At 43.0% G+C, this 17,803-nt stretch overlaps 1 protein-coding gene across 2 annotated transcripts in view; it reads right to left on the reverse strand.

Moving 5' to 3' along the window:
* Nucleotides 1–17,803, reverse strand: part of IDE (insulin degrading enzyme) — a 113,729-nt gene that overhangs the window by 75,167 nt on the left and 20,759 nt on the right. For both annotated transcript variants that reach the window (XM_049790823.1, XM_049790822.1), the window contains exons 2-3: nucleotides 3,815–3,999; nucleotides 1,759–1,966 (exon numbers count right to left, since the gene is read on the reverse strand). In XM_049790823.1, the coding sequence (XP_049646780.1) occupies nucleotides 1,759–1,966; nucleotides 3,815–3,999 (393 nt within the window). The remainder of the gene's footprint in view (nucleotides 1–1,758; nucleotides 1,967–3,814; nucleotides 4,000–17,803) is intronic.

Here is a 17,803-nt window from a genome sequence, read left to right on the forward strand (position 1 = left end):
TTACATATGGTCCCCCCAAGCACCACCAGGCCTGACCCTTGACCCCTGAGCTCAAAGCTAAGAATAAACCCTAAGCACTTTTGGGTGTGGCCCAAAAAGCAAACAAAAAAAAATAAAAACAAAAAGATACGATTAGCAGTCGAATTTTCTTCTAGACCCATCAAAAATATCCAAAATTGTATTTGCTTGATAATTCGCTGAAGAAAATATATTTAGATAACTCTTATCAGTGATAAAAGCAAACTTTCACACTTACTGGCTATTGAGAAAACTGAAAGGACTAGGGAGATTAGGGAGCAGCAGTATAAGTAGTGTGCCAGTTTGCATAAGGCCCTGGATCTCACACACACACACACACACACACACACACACACACACACACACACACACACGCACGCACGCACGCGCGCACACACACACACACACACCCTATACCTATGAGGGACTGCAGTGGCAGTGCAGCAGGTAGGGCATTTACATCTTCAACACCCAACATGGTCCCATAAGGCTCGCCAGGAGTGATCCTGAGCGCAAAACCAGCTGTAAGCTATAAGCAGCATTGTGTGGCTGATGATGATGATGATGATGATGATGATGATGATGATGATGATAATAAAGTGGTCAAGAAATTCAACTGGTATCAACTGAGCTTAATAATAGTAATAACAGGGGGCCGGAGAGATAGCATGGAGGTAGGGTGTTTGCCTTGCATGTAGAAGAATGGCAGTTCGAATCCTAGCATCCCATATGGTCCCCCGTACAGCCAGGAGTGACTCCTGAGCGCAGTCAGGTGTGACCCAAACAACAACAACAAAAAAAATACACAAAGAAAAATAAAAATCAAAAATAATAATAGAGCCCGGAGAGATAGCACAGCGGCATTTGCCTTGTAAGCAGCCAATCCAGGACCAAAGGTGGTTGGTTCGAATCCCGGTGTCCCATATGGTCCCCCGTGCCTGCCAGGAGCTATTTCTGAGTAGACAGCCAGGAGTAACCCCTGAGCACCGCCGGGTGTGGCCCAAAAACAAAACACAAAACAAAACAAAACAAATAATAATAATAATAATAACAATAATAATAACAATAATAATAATAATAAAGTGATCAAGAAATTAGACTGGTATCAACTGAGCTTACTCAAGGAGATACTTTCAAAAAATTTCATCAGAGGGTCTAAAAAGATATTACAGGAAGTAGGATGCATGAACCACCGGGAGTAACCACTGAGCACAGAGCCAGGAGTAAGCTGTGAGCACAGTTGGTGTGGCCCAAAACAAACAAGTATCATCAGCATTGACAATGGATAAAAACATCTACATCTGCTGAGTATCCTTGAGACTAGAAAAAGAAGACCATCTAAAACCCAGCACTGTCAAACAGGAGACCCAGGACACCACCCCACAAGGCATTTATATTACATTCCTAATTTTCTTCTTTATATAACATAAGAAAAAAAGTGCTAACTAAAAACCTTTTGTTAAGAGAGAGTGCAATGAAGACATCATTTTTTTTGGTTTTTGGGCCACACCCGGTGACGCTCAGGGGTTACTCCTGGCTATGTGCTCAGAAGTCGCTCCTGGCTTGGGGGACCATATGGGACGATGGGGAATCGAACCGCGGTCCGTCCTAGGCTAGCGCTGGCAAGGCAGGCACCTTATCTCTAGCACCACCATGCCGGCCCCAAAGACACCTTTTTAAAAAATTATAATTATGTGGTAAGTGCAAAGTTATAAAATTCACTGGGTGAACTTAGCATACCTGTCTAGTGCACCTTCTAAGTGTTCGTGGGAAACATCAAAATAGTAATTGGTATGCTCTCCGCTAGTAAAAGCATTCGAACTTCCTGCATGCTCGCTGAGAAACTGGCTGTATTCATTTTCTTTAGGGTATTTCTTTGTTCCCAAAAACAGCATATGTTCACAAAAATGACTTAAGCCAGCAATATTCGGAGGGTCTGACAATGAACCTGAAAGAGAAAATATATATAAGTAAAATAAAAATTTTTAACGTTAAAAGCTATCAAGTACAGGTGCCAGAGAGAGAGTATAGCAGGAAAGGCACTTGCCTTGCACATAACCAACTGCTTTAGATCCCTGACATCAAATATGGTCTCCTGAGCCAGGCAGGAATGCAGAGCCATGTGTAAGCCCTCATCACCACTGGGTATGACCCAAAAACAAAAAAGAAAAATAGGAAACCCTTTCTTTGTATTGTTTTTTGTTTTGGTGCCATACCTAGAACATCCAGCAGTGCTAACAGAGGCTATTTAACCCTTATACTATCTTTTTTTTTTTTGGTTTTTGGGCCACACCCGGAGGTGCTCAGGGGTTACTCCTGGCTGTCTGCTCAGAAATAGCTCCTGGCAGGCACGGGGGACCATATGGGACACCGGGATTCGAACCAACCACCTTTGGTCCTGGATCGGCTGCTTGCAAGGCAAATGCCGCTGTGCAATCTCTCCGGGCCCAAGAAGGTACTTTTTTAACTCATTCGTTTATTTAAGCAATATTGAGACCATGCAGAGAGGATGAAATGATCACTTCATTTAAAAAGGCCCTGTGTTGAGGGCTGAAGTAGGGCATTTGCCTTACATACAGCCGACCCAGGATGAACCTGGGTTTGATTCCCGAGTCTGCCAGAAGCGATTTTTGAGCACAGAGCCAGGAGTAACACCTGAGTGCTGTCGAGTGTGGCCCAAAAACAAAACAAAAGGTCCTGTGTTAATCTCTCCCATATGAAAACTGCTCATATTATTGCCAGACTGGGAAGAAGGCATGTTATAGCTTTAAATGTAGTAGAAGTGTATACAAAAGAATCTACAAAATAAGGGGGAAAGAATTTCTCAGTATACCAAAATATATTATTTCTCAGTATACCAAAAATGTATGCAAACAAAGAAAGCATTAGAGTTGTTACTGCAGAGGATGGGAGTAAATTTTCTTGCTGTCTAATCAACTTATCTGGGAACCTAATGATGGCCTTGGTAAACATACTGACTTTGTCACTGCCTATCATTAGTTGTATAGGCCTCCAAGGTACAATAAGTGGTATTTACCATGCCCTCATTTGCATCAATATGGTTCTATTAAAAATGGTTCTATATCAAAATGGTTCTATTAAATGTAAACATTAAGGAACACAAAAATACAGTACAAAAACCCCTTCCTTACACCTATATTCACTGCAGCACTATTTACCATAGCAAGACTCTGGAAACAACCAAGATGCCCTTCAACAGATGAATGGCTAAAGAAACTGTGGTACATATACACAATGGAATATTATGCAGCTGTCAGGAGAGATGAAGTCATGAAATATTCCTATACATGGATGTACACGGAATCTATTATGCTGAGTGAAATAAGTCAGAGAGAGAGAGAGAAAAACGCAGAATGGTCTCACTCATCTATGGGTTTTAAGAAAAATGAAAGACATTCTTGCAATAATAATTTTCAGACACAAAAGAGAAAAGAGCTGGAAGCTCCAGCTCACCACAGGAAGCTCACCACAAAGAGTGATGAGTTTAGTTAGAGAGATAACTACATTTTGAACTTTCCTTATAATGAGAATGTATGAGGGAAATGGAGAGCCTGTTTAGAGTACAGGCGGGGGTCGGGTGGGGAGGAGGGAGACTTGGGACATTGGTGATGGGAATGTTGCACTGGTGATGGGTGGTGTTCTTTACATGACTGAAACCCAAACACAATCATGTATGTAAATCAAGGTGTTTAAATAAAAAAAAAAAGTCAAAAAAAATGTAAACATTAGACAATGAAACAGAACAACTTAAAATTACATTTTTCAATTACAGTACCTATGTGTACATCAAGGGCTGCTGAGGACTTATCCGTTGTGGGGTCACTGATGAGAAGTACTTTGATACCATTGGCCAGCTCTAGTCCACGGTATTCTCGCTTGTCTTCTGGAGATTTGATAATGTGATTTCCTAGCTTCTTGATAGCTGGGTTATTCATTTTGCTGTAAGTTGTTTTTTGGAAACTGAAAAGAAAAAAAATTTCAACGTTTGGTAGTGATAGCTTTTTTTTTTTTTTTTTTTTTGTGGTTTTTGGGTCACACCCAGCAGTGCTCAGGGGTAATTCCTGGCTCCAGGCTCAGAAATTGCTCCTGGCAGGCACGGGGGACCATATGGGATGCCGGGATTTGAACCGATGACCTCCTGCATGAAAGGCAAATGCCTTACCTCCATGCTATCTCTCCGGCCCCTGGTAGTGATAGCTTTAAAACAACCTCAACAACAACAATTACAAATAATTGGGGCCAGCGAGGTGGCGCTAGAGATAAGGTGTCTGCCTTGCAAGCGCTTACTTGCAAGCACTAACCAAGGAAGGACCATGGTTCGATCCCCCGGCGTCCCATATGGTCCCCCCAAGCCGGGGCAATTTTTTTTTTTTTTTTTTGGATTTTGGGCCACACCTGGCGGTGCTCAGGGGTGACTCCTGGCTGTCTGCTCAGAAATAGCTCCTGGCAGGCACGGGGGACCATATGGGACACCGGGATTCGAACCAACCATCTTTGGTCCTGGATTGGCTGCTGCAAGGCAAACGCCACTGTGCTATCTCTCCGGGCCCCAGGGGCAATTTTTGAGCTCTTAGCCAGGAGTAACGCCTGAGCATCAAATGGGTGTGTGGCCAAAAAAAAACCAAAACAAAAAAACAAATAATGTCAAGCAAATCCACAGAATGTATCATTAGATTAAGAAAAAAAATTGATAAAAACTGGAGAGATAGTACAGTGAATAGAGCAATTGCCTAGCACATGCCAACCCCGGTTTGATCCCGGCTTTCCAGATGGTCCTCATAACACACCAGGAGTGGTTTCCGAAAGCAGAGTTAGGAATAACCCCTGAGAACCAAGAGGTGTCAGACCCCCCCCACATCCAAAAATAACCTGAATCCTGGCAAGCACTTAAAAAAAAAGTTCATGGGTACCTTTCTATTTTTGCTGCCCCTTCCTCCCGCTATTGGGGCAGGGGAGAAGGTATTTGAGACAAAGCACAGGCACCGCCAATTAGTTGTGAAGTTGCCAAAAAAAAAAAAAAAAGTGCAGAAGCACCCCACTTAGTACAAGCACAACATAAAAACACTAGGCCAACAACTCCTGGTGAGTCCCTAAACTAGATGTGTGACCCCTATAGCGAACACAATATCCAAGCAATTATGCTTGGATGCCAATCCCAGTCATAGTAACAGAATAAAGGGAACCAGAATTCTTCCTTTAGGAAAGGGACTTTCCTATAGCCTATCTACTAGGCATCACTCTCTCCTCCTCTTAGATCTTGTTTGTTTGTTTTTTTTTAATGGTTTTTGGGCCACACTGGTAACACTCAAGGGGTTACTCCTGGCTATGCACTCAGAAATCACTCCTGGCTAGGGGAACCATATGGGATGCTGAGGGATCCAACTGCAGTCCATCCTAGGTCAGCCGCATGCAAGCAAACGCTCTACTGCTGAATCACTGCTCTGGCCCCTTAAGTCTCTTCCTTTAGAGAAATATGCAAAATACACACACACACACACACACACACACACACACACACACACACACACACACACACACACACACACACACACTATATATGAAGCCAGGAAAAGGAAAGATACCAAAAATGGATCTTCCTAAGCTCAAGTAATCTTTGTTGCCAACTCAAATTGAATGAATGAGCAGAAACAACTCAGAAACTGAATGAAGATGTTTGTCATTTCTCTTACATAGTTTGCCTTGGATTTTGGGCCAAACCAGTGATGCTCAGGGCTTTTTCCTGGCTCACTGCTTAGAAACCACTCCTGGCATGCAAGGTAAGCACCTTAACCATTGTACTATACTATTTTTCTGGCTCATAGAAGTTCACACACTCTTTTTTTGTTTTCTTTTGGGCCATACTATTGATGCTTAGGGATTACTCCTGGTTCTGTGCTCAGGAACACTCCTGGAGGCATTCAAGGGATTATATGGAATGTTGGGGATGCAAAGTGCAAGGTAAATACAATACCCACTGTACTATTTCTCTAGAGCCCTCCCCACTCCTCAATATATGGGGTTGGGTACTGGGAATTGAACCAAGGACCTCACATAAGAGAGATCGTTATGGGGCCAGAGATATAGCACAGCGGTGTTTGCCTTGCAAGCAGCCGATCCAGGACCTAAGGTGGTTGGTTCAAATCCCGACGTCCCATATGGTCCCCCCGTGCCTGCCAGGAGCTATTTCTAAGCAGATAGCCAGGAATAACCCCTGAGCACCGCCGGGTGTGGCCCAAAAACCAAAAAAAAAAAAAAAAAAAGAGAGAGAGAGAGAGGTAGTTATAGGGCCAGAGAGATAGCATGGAAGTAAGGTGTTTGCCTTGTATGATGAAGGACGGTGGTTCAAATACCGGTATCCCATATGGTCCCCTGAGCCTGCCAGGAGCGATTTCTGAGGTAAAGCCAGGAGTAACCCCTGAGCACTGCTGGGTGTGACCCAAAAAGAAAGAAAGAGAGAGAGAGAGAGAGAGAGAGAGAGAGAGAGAGAGGGGAGAGAGAGAGAGAGAGAGAGAGAGAGAGAGAGAGGAGAGAGAAGAGTGAAGAGAGGAGAGAGGAGAGAGAAGAGAGAGAGAGAGAGAGAGAGAGAGAGAGAGAGGAGAGAGAAGAGTGAAGAGAGGAGAGAGGAGAGAGAAGAGAGAGAGAGAGAGAGAGAGAGAGAGAGAGAGAGAGAGAGAGAGAGAGAGAGATTCAGTCTCTGCTATGAAGGCAGCAAATAGGGAAGATACAACAAACAAACAAAAATTTTCCCAATCCCAAGTAATCTTTGTAACCTGGTCAAGGTGAATGCCCAGAAACTGAGACACTTAAAGGGTAAGTTTGATTATTTGTCTTAAGAGGATGCACCTTACTCTGACAGACCTCTCTCCTTCCTTCTCTAGGAACTAGAGTTCAAGTGATGGGAAGGAAATACCATCAGACCGACTCATGAGGGACACCCATAAAATCACTTTTTACTTTCACCTTTTCTGAGTTAATTAGCACAAATACCCTCAATTACGTCCGTCAATCCTGACTCTCAGGCGATTTATGTTAACCTCTAACTAATAAAAGTGGCAGGAAAGCAGCAGAAGCTAGAAGCTTGGCTGGCTCAGTAAGTTCCAAGAGGCTGCTCAACTCCCCTGGCTGAAATCCATTTTCTCCTTTGACTCTGTCGGGTTTCTTGTGCAATGCTCTTGCTGCTGACTCATCCATTCCAGGGTCAGCACGAAGAAGGGGAATAATGCAATCAGCTAAAAGCAAGCTGCAGGCGGCAGCCGTCAATCCCTGAGAAACTAGCCAACTATCGAGTCCCAGAATTTTCCCCACAGTGGGGCGGTATTAGCTCAATGAATGGTTTTCCAGAGTCTAAGGTATGTTACATGCTTTTTGTTTTTAATTTTGTTTTCTGTTTTCGAGCCACAGCTGGCAGTTCTCAGGGGTTACAGCTGGTTCTTCGCTCAGAAATCACTCCTGGCAGGCTCAGAGGACCACATGGGATGCTGGGGGTTCAAACCCAGATCAGCTGTGTGCAAGGCAAACGCCCTACCTGCTGTACAATAGGTCTGGCCCCTGTTAGGTTTTCTGACACTAAGTTATTTTTATCTACAATAGATATTGCTCAAGAAACATTATAACTGGGCTCAGGAAGATGACTCAAAGGGCTAGACTGCAAGTTTTGTAGGAGTGATGAAAGAGTCTGAGTTCCAACTCCCAATCTACACTGTTCCTGAGCTACTTTCCTAACCAGTGAGATGAAGGGTGACCCCCCCACACACACACACACAGAGTCCCCAAAGCAAAACCAAAGAACTTAATATTATCAGTAGATAATTAGATTCCTAATTAGGGGGACTGAAGAGATAGTATGAAGGTAAGGCGTTTTCTTTGCATGCAGAAGGTTGTTAGTTCGAATCCTGACATCCCATATGGTCCCCCGTGCCTGCCAGTGGCGATTTCTGAGCGTAGAGCCAGAAGTAACCCCTGTGTGCTGCCAGGTGTGACCTGTGACCCAAAAACCAAAAAAAAAAAAAAGAAAAAATTCCTAATTAGGCGATTACTAATAGATTACTAAATAGGTAAATAGATTACTTATTAGATTCACTAATTAGCTGATAAAGTTAAAAAAAACTGAAAAGGGGGAACGATCCTGTATTTGATTGTTTCTCACCTAGAGAAAAAAAATGGATATGGATCTGACTATTCCTTAAAGACCAACATAGGCTGAACATGTTTGGCATGCAGGAGGCTACCTGTTGTGACCCCCCCTCCAAAAAAAAAAACAAAAAACAAAAAACCCAATAAATATATATACATGCTACATAAAGATATGTTTAGATCCGGACCGGAGAGATGGCATGGAGGTGGGGCGTTTGCCTTTCATGCAGAAGGTCATTGGTTCGAATCCTGGCATCCCATTCGGTCCCCTGAGCCTGCCAGGAGCAATTTCTGAGCGTGCAGCCAGAAGTAACCCCTGAGCACTGCCGGGTGTGACCCAAAAATCAAAAAAAAAAAAAAAAAAAGAATTAAAGTAAGATATGTTTAGATCTATTTATTTACCTATTAATTACAGAGCTAAACATCTAACCAAGGTCTCACACATGCAAACCATGTAACTGCTGAGTTACATTCCTGGCAATATACATCCAGATTTATACATGGATTAGAAAAAAATATAAATATGCACACAACTGTTTTACATAAAATATTTTTGCACAAAAATCTCTGAAGATTAAGACAGGGAAAAATCCATTTTGTTTTTATTTTATGTTTGTTTGTTTGTTTGTTTTGGGGCCACACCCAGTGGTGCTCAGGGGTAACTCCTGGCTGTCTGCTCAGAAATAGCTCCTGGCAGGCACGGGGGACCATATGGGACACCGGGATTCGAACCAACCACCTTTGGTCCTGGATCGGCTGCTTGCAAGGCAAACGCCGCTGTGCTATCTCTCCGGGCCCCCATTTTGTTTTTAAACATCTTCCTCTAAAATCACCTATGTAGTCTATTCTTCTATAATCACCTGTATCTACTATTCTACTAAAATCCTCAATATCTACTGTTCTGTTTATTGCACTGAGTGCAATACATCAAAAAGGTCTGCTCCCTATTAAGATGTCTGCTGGGAATGGAGAGATAGTGCATAGAGATAGTGGTTGACCTGGATTCAATCCCCAGCACCACATCCAGTCTCCCAAGCTCTGCTCTGTCTCCCAAGCTCTGCTTAGCACAGAGCCAGGAGTAAATCCAAAGTACAGCTGGGTGTGGCCCCTAAATAAATAAAATGCAATGATTTTGTTGGTTTTTTTGGGGAGAGGTCACACCCAGCGGTGTTCAGGAGTTATTCCTGGCTCTGCACTCAGAAATTGCCCTGGCAGGCATGGAAGACCATATGGAATGCCGTCAGATGTTGAATCGGGGTCCATCTGGGGTTGGACGTGTGCAAGGCAAACATCCTACTGCTGTGCTATCTCTCCTGCCCCAAAATATAATGTCTTAAATATATTCCGTGAATATTTGAAAAATAATTGTTTGGGGTACCCACTGCAATGCTCAGGGGTTACACCTGGCAAGTTCTGGACCATATGGGATGCCGGGGATCAAACTTGGGTTGACCATTTTCAAGGCAAGCATTCTACCTGCTGTACTATTTATTGCTCAGGCCTGCAAAGTATGTGTTAACTCCTGAACTAACTTCTCCTGCCTAGTATCTTTTTTTTTTAATCACACAGTATTTTACACAGCATTAAATCTTGCCTTACTAGTTTTAGTTTTGGGGCCATAGCCAACAGAGCTGGGGGAAGAAGTGAGAGGTATCTCTCTCCCAGCATTAGGGAAACATTTGGTGCCAGAAATCAAACCCTGATTGTTTGAACTAGCTCTTCGAGCAGACTACCAGTCCCTATTTTGTTTATATCTCTGTGTTGTGTCTGTGTGATGCCAGGGATAGAATCCAGCTTCATACATAAAACTCTAAAGTTGAGCCACATTCCCAAGTTCCATGCCTTGCCATATATATAGTAAAAGCAATTTCTTTAAAAATAAGGCATAGAGGCCAGAGAGATAGCATGAAGGTAAGACATTTGCCTTGCATGCAGATGGATGGTGGTTCAAATCCAGGCATCCCATATGGTCCCCGAGCCTGCCAGGAGCGATTTCTGAGCGTAGAGCCAGGAGTAACCAAAAACAAAAAACAAAAAACAAAAATTAAAGCATAGAGGAGCCAGAAAGATAGCACAAAGGTAGGGCATTTGCCTTTCACACATCCAGGATGGATGGTGGTTTCAATCCCGACATCTCATATGATCCCCCGAGACTGCCAGGAGCAATTTCTGAGTGTAGAGCCAGGAGTAACCCCTGAGCACTGCTGGTTGTAACCCAAAAACAAAACAAAACAACCCCCCCCCCAAAAAAAAAAAAAAAAACCTAATTTGGCTTCAAAATAAGTCACAACTTCGGGATTTGAGAGAGAGTAGAGGAATGAAGGCGCATGCTTTGAAGTCAACCCCGGTTCCCTGGTGTACCCCAAATCAACACTGGGCACAATACTGCCCTCCCTATCTCTAAACACCAACCAGTTGACTGAGAATCACTGACAGGGAACCCAGGTCTCCTAAACACTACTTGAAGGACCCAAAATACAGTAATAAAATTTAAATTACTGGTTTATTTGGTTAATTTATTCTTTGGCCATGCTCCAGACACTATGCTGTGGGATCATACCTGGCAGGCTAGGGAACCATATGAGGAGCTGGGGGCTTATTTAACGTGGGTCAGTCATGTGCATGGCAAATGCCCTACTAAATCCTGAATAAATTGCTATTTAAAAGAACTGAATTTGGAGTAGAGCAATAGCACAGCGGGCAAGGCATTATTAGCCTTGCCTGCTGCTGACCTGAGTTTGATCCCCAGCATCCCAAAAGGCCCCCCAAGCCTGCCAAGAATAATTTCTAAGCACAGAACCAGGAGTAACCCTGTGGCCCAAACACACCTTATCTCCTGGCCAAAATAAAACAAAACAATTTCAAGACTCCACATAACCCATGTTTTGTGTGTATAAGGCCCTGGGTTTGATCACCAACACCACCCAACAAAAAAAAAAAAGTTTCAATATAGTAGTATCATTAAGTAATGTATAAGGCAGCATTCATTAAAAACTTCCATTTAAAGACCATTTCTTGGGCCAGAGCAGTGGTGCAAGCGGTAAAGCGTTTGCCTTGCATGAGCTAGCCTAGGACGAACTGATCCCTGATGGTGCCCCAATCCAAGAACGATTTCTTTCTTTCTTTCTTTTTTTTTTTTTTTTTGGCTTTTTGGGCCACACCCGGTGACACTCAGGGGTTAATCCTGGCTATGCGCTCAGAAGTCGGTCCTGGCTTGGGGGACCATATGGGACGCCGGGGGATCGAATCGCGGTCCCACCTAGGCTAGCGCTGGCAAGGCAGACACCTTACCTCTAGCGCCACCACGCCAGCCCCCAGGAATGATTTCTGAGCGTATAGCCAGGAGTAACCCCTGTCACTGGGTGTGGCCCAAAAACAAAAACAGACCATCCCTTAAAGATGATAAACTAAATGGTAGCAGTGTTCACCACAAAGAAAGCAAAGCAACCAACTGAACAAGCTCAGGAGACCATATGGGGCGTTAGGGATCAAACCCAGGTTGACTGCTTGCCTGCTGTACTATCACTACAATTCATTTCATTTTCTTAAAAGTAAATTATCAGAGTCCATCATGATAATGGATATTAATTCCTTTGGACAAAGAAGTTATGCCCAGTGGCTGGAGTGGTGGCCCAAGTGGTAACATCCACGCGCTAGACTAGGACAACCACAGTTTGATCCCCTGACATCCCATATGGTCCCAAGCCAGGAGCAATTTCTGAGCGCATAGCCAGGAGGATCACCGGGTATGGCCTCCCCTCCCCCCCGCCAAAAAAAAAAGTTATGCCCAATTTATATCCGTCCCTGTGATAACTGAAAGGATAGATTTATTCTGTATGTCAAAAAATATCAGCTCAACTACTTTTAGACATTTGTTTATAAGATCAAGGTCTGCTATAAATGTCCAAGCTGGCAATACTCCCAAATCAAATTCCATGACTTCTTGACGAAGTAAAGCCAAAAGAAACAAGAGCAATAAGATTCATCCCAAGCAATTCAATCAGAACAGTGTTGCTCTACCTACAGCAAGTAGGTAACCATTAACAAGTTCTACAACAATCTGATTCTCACCTGCAGAGCTGAAGACAATGATAGTGAACGCCTCTGAAGATGAATTCATCAACAGCTTGCCTGCTTCTGTATTTATACTTGAGATCACATGCCTATCCCTCATTAGCATAAGCCTTCAAAAGTAATTTTTTTATTGCATATGTTCTCCAATAAGCACCAGAAGCAAGAAAGTATTCTTGACTTTTAGATAGATGACAAGCTAGTGCTAACCCAAATGCTTTCCCAGACATCTGATATTTTTAACTTGTCAAAGTGAAAAGTTTAGGAGCAATAAAACTGCTTAAATTTTAGGGACATTATCTATCATACACTGGAAACTTCAAAATAAGGCACAGAATTGTTTTTGATATTCCATCTGACTGGAGAGATGCTCAATAATAATTATTCTGTAGCTGTGCTCAGATCATGAAACAATGACTAACATCACAGATAAACACAGAAAGGGCCACTAGATATCATTCAGCCCTTACCTGGGCAATCAGTCTACCTACATCCACTGAAGCCTACAGGGCCAGAATCTGCATTTTAACAAGCTCTCTAGGCAGTCTTGTTCCTTTATCTTACTAAGAAACTGAAGCTCAGAGAGTCTAAATTACTCATTCAAGATGTCAGAGCAAAAACTTTTTTTTTTTAATTAGAATTCAGCTTCTGGCACAGGATAGGTGCAGTGGAAGAAAGCAAACATATGGATGAGACCCTCAGTTAAATCCCTCATAAGCATGTGCACTTACACACACACACACACACTTACTTACACACACACACTTACACACACACACACTTACACACACACTTACACACACACTCCAACAGGATAGGTGCAGTAGAAGAAAGCAAACATATGGATGAGACCCTCAGTTAAATCCCTCATAAGCATGTGCACTTACACACACACACACACACACACACACACACACACACACACACACACACACACTCCAAAAAACCCAAACCAAAGAATAAAAGAACAACTAAACTCACATAACTTCCAGTTCTGAAAGATTTTTTTTTTTTTTGGTTTTTGGGCCACACCGGTGACGCTCAGGGGTTACTCCTGGCTATGCGCTCAGAAGTCGCTCCTGGCTTGGGGACCATATGGGATGCCGGGGGATCAAACCGCGGTCCGTCCAAGGCTAGCGCAGGCAAGGCAGGCACCTTACCTCAAGCGCCACCGCCCGGCCCCCAGTTCTGAAAGATTAGCAAAACCTACTGAGGGCCAAAACTACATGATAAATATGAACTAAAAGAGTATGTATGCCACAACCATTGCTCTGAAGGAACCCAGACTCTTAAGCATGGTAACAAGTTGTCTCCAGGACTCCTCCAAGGGTATAAAGAATGGAGTGGGATGGGAGGGGGTACCTGATTCTGTCCAGGCAGGGAGAAAGAGAATAAAGAGCTTAAGACCAGAGCAGAGTGATAGTACAGCGGGTAGGGCATTTGCCTTGCATGCAGTCGACCCGGGTTCAATTCCCGGCATCCCTCAGTGCCCCGAGCCTGCTACGAGTAACTCCTGAGTGTTGCCGGGTGTGAACCCCCCCCCCCAAATTTAAAAACTTAAAGTTGGTGCCGGAGAGATGGCATGGAGGTAGGGTGTTTGCCTTGCATGCAGAAGGTTGGTGGTTTTGAATCCTGGAATCCCATATGGTCCCCCGAGCCTGCCAGGAGCGATTTCTGAGCGTAGAGCCAGGAGGAACCCGAGTGCTGCTGGGTGTAACCCAAAAACAAAACTCAAAAACTTAAAGTAAAAGGAAGGAACACATGAGGCAAGAAACTGGTGTTATTTGTAAGTATAAAATTAATTAAGGGTTTGGCATATTAATGAAATTACAACCAAAACTTTCATGAGAAGACCATGGACTTTAACTGAGTACTAAACTGTAAAGACCTAAATTACAGGATCAGAACTAAATTTCCAAATTCTCATAAAAAGACAAAAATTTCTCTGCAAATACTTTTATTTAGTTAAGTTACAATTAAGTTCTTTAAGTAGTTCTTTTTTTTTTTTGATTTTTGGGCCACACCTGGCGTTGCTCAGGGGTTACTCCTGGCTGTCTGCTCAGAAATAGCTCCTGGCAGGCACGGGGGATCATATGGGACTCCGGGATTCGAACCAACCACCTTTGGTCCTGGATCGGCTACTTGCAAGGCAAACGCCGCTGTGCTATCTCTCTGGGCCCCTTTAAGTAGTTCTTTAATAGACAATTTAACAGAAATTTTTATTCTCCTTTGCCTACCCAACCCAATAGACCCAGATATATTTAATATTAGACCTGATCCATTTTTATTTTTCAAATAGATGACCTATCAACTCAGGCAGGTGAAATGATTCTGCTAATGGTCAAATCATAAACCCAAACCTCCTTTCAGTGGAATCCATCCACCCACTCTCAAAACCTAGGATCTCTCACAATATGAATACAGTTTGTTGTTTTTTTTTTTTTTTTTTTTTTTGGTTTTTGGGCCACACCCGGCAGTGCTCAGGGGGTTACTCCTGGCTATCTGCTCAGAAATAGCTCCTGGCAGGCATGGGGGACCATATGGGACACCGGAATTCGAACCAACCACCTTTGGTCCTGGATCGGCTGCTTGCAAGGCAAACGCCACTGTGCTATCCCTCCGGGCCCATGAATACAGTTTAAAACCACATATTTCCATATATTATCCATATACCTAGATATAAAATACTGAGATGTCTCAGGGAACCATGTTCACCATGGCTTTTCATTTCATATACCAACTAGATCACAAAGCTATTAAACTAAAAATCCTATCAGTTGACTCTTTTTTCATATTTTTGTTTTGGGGCCTCACCCAGTGGTGCTTAGGTTACTCTTGACTCTGTGCTCAGGGATCACTCCTGGTAGTGCTTGGGGGATCCATAGGGGATCAAACCTGGGTTAGCCATATGCATGTCCCTCACTGTTGTACTATCAGTACAGCCCCAGCCTCTTCTAACAGTGTGCCCCAAGTTTTTGGAAAGAAAGTTCTAATTAAAAAAAGATAATAATAATAATAATAATAACAATAATAAACAAAATAAATATGGATAGTTGTAATTTAAAGAAATCGTACAGCAGTGTCTTTAAAACTTAAGTGCTACTGCAGTTTCATTTTGATGCATTCAAGTCAACAGTGTTGAATCCGTAAGTGACAGCAGCAAGATTATAAAACCTCCACTTTACATCTCTTTTTTGTTTGGGGATAGAGGCTGAGGGAGTACACACCAGGAGCTGCTCCTGGCTTTGTGCTCAGAGGGCATTCCTGTGATACTGGGAAACTATATGTGGTAGTGAAGCAGGACCAGCACATGCAAGGGGAGGACAAAAGCTAGGTACCACGTCTCAGATGCCCACTATACCACTTGTCATTCAGTTTCCAAGAGATTTTTTACAGGAGTAGTTTTATGAGTTGGTGTCTCAAACTATACTTGTATGCATGGGTAGGCTTCAGACTACTAGAAAATGTGACACAGTTGTCACTGCATCAAACTGATCCTAAAAATCCACTCCCATTTTTAAAGTGGCCTATGTTTTATAAAATTATTTATTTAATATTTCCATTCTCCCTAAATAGTAGGTCAGAGTAGCCACTGAAGGTCATTCTGGCCCATCCCTGGCGGAAACAAAAGACCAGTGATGAAGCAACATGCCCAAAGGCATTCACACTAGTTATTTAGGAGGAGCAGAAACTGGAAAGAAAGAGGAAGCGTGGGAGAGGGAGGAGCAGTAGGTGGTGTTTAAGGAAATCATTTATTCCCTCCCCTTCACAGGGAACACCCAGAGCCCTTCCCTAACCCCATTTCTCCTCCCTTACAGTCTCCCAAACAAACAAGAATTTCCACCAGTCAAAAGAAATGCTCCCACAAGTCTTCACCTTTTTTCCTCTGGGCTCACACGTGGCTTCACTGAGGGGTTACTCCTGGCTCTACTCAGAAATTACTACTGGCAGGCTTAGGGAACAATATGGGATGCTGGGGATCAAACGCAAAAGCAAAAGCCCTACTCTCTGTACTATTGCTCTGACCCCAACTATTCAACTTTTAACTCCTTGCCTTTAAGCAGATCAGTAGAGGAGGAAGAGGAAAGCAAGCTTCCAATCAGCTAAGAACCTTATCAAGGCACAAAACTTTACAGAAAGAACATGAAAAGAGGGGCCAACACAGCAGGGAGGGCTTTTAATTTGCATTCAACTGATCCAGGTTCCAATCCTGGCATCCTATAGGATCCCCTGAGCTACCAGGAGTGATTTACTCTTGGCTCTTCCTGTCAGAGCTGAGAGTAACCCAAGTGCCATCTGGTGTGGCCAAAAATAAAAAAAAAGAAAAAAAAGAAAAAACACGAGTGAGAGAGGAGAGTGAAGAGAGAGGTTGAGAGAAGAAAAATATCTACCACAGAAGCAAGCAGACGAGAGGGCGGGGGGAGAGAATGAGAGGGGACACTGGTGGTGGGAACTGTGCACTGGTGAAGGGTGTTGTACACTGTATAACTAAAACTCAATCATGAACAACTTTGTAACTGTGTGGAGGGGAATTAACTGTAAAAATAAAGGCATGAAAAGAAACCTCACAGCTTGAGGCCCTGCCCTGAGTTAGATCCAAGGTCATCAAAAAATGAACTAAAATAAACATAAAAAGGAGAATGTATGTTGGAGCTAAATAGTTTAAAGTGACAAGAGAATAAAGACTTTCTGGGGCACAAATGGCAATATGAGAATTACTATAGTAAGAACGAACTGTAGAGTTATGAATGACATATATATTTTTATCTATAATACATATATATATATATGAAACAAAGCATTAAGCTACAGGAACAGAAAAGAGGGGGGAATGGGAGGGAAAAAAGGGGTTAGGGGCCGGAGAGATAGCATGGAGGTAAGGCATTTGCCTTGCATGCAGAAGGACAGTGGTTGGAATCCCAGCATCCCATATGGTCCCCCAAGCCTGCCAGGAGCGATTTCTGAGAGCTGCCAGGTTACAAAAATGTTTTTCATAGGTTACAGGGTTGTGATACAAAGAAAGTACTAAGACTGTTGATAACTTCAAGTAGGTGGGATATAGTAGAACAGAGTCATCTGAATTTCAAAGCCAGAAGGAAAACAATGATAGAAACAAAATCCCATTTTCAGATATGATGGGGGCACTGTGAAAGCAAGAAAGACTGGATGCAGTGAAATTCAGAGAAAGGAGAGCCTCTGAGGTGAGCTGATGACCCTGTTTTCTTCTGGAACATCTGTCAATTCTGAGTGTGAACTGAACTACCTGGCCCAAGCCAAGCGAAAGACTCTACTCCAAAAATAAATAAGGAATACTTCAGTGGGCCCAGGATCCTAGAGTGACATGAAAGCTCCCAAATACCCCCGACTCGCAGAAAATTTTGAGATTTTTCTGAGAAAGAACTATAGCCTGAGATAACACTATATGCCTACTAGAAAGAATAAAAGAAGAAAAAAGAAAAATACAAGTGACTGACATACATAGTAGACTAATATACAGCCATAAAAATGAGTGTTCTTTTTTTTTTGTTTTTGTTTTTTTGGGCCACACCCTTTTGATGCT

Source organism: Suncus etruscus, chromosome 17 (genome assembly GCF_024139225.1).
Source record: "Suncus etruscus isolate mSunEtr1 chromosome 17, mSunEtr1.pri.cur, whole genome shotgun sequence".
Taxonomy (NCBI): Eukaryota; Metazoa; Chordata; class Mammalia; order Eulipotyphla; family Soricidae; genus Suncus; species Suncus etruscus.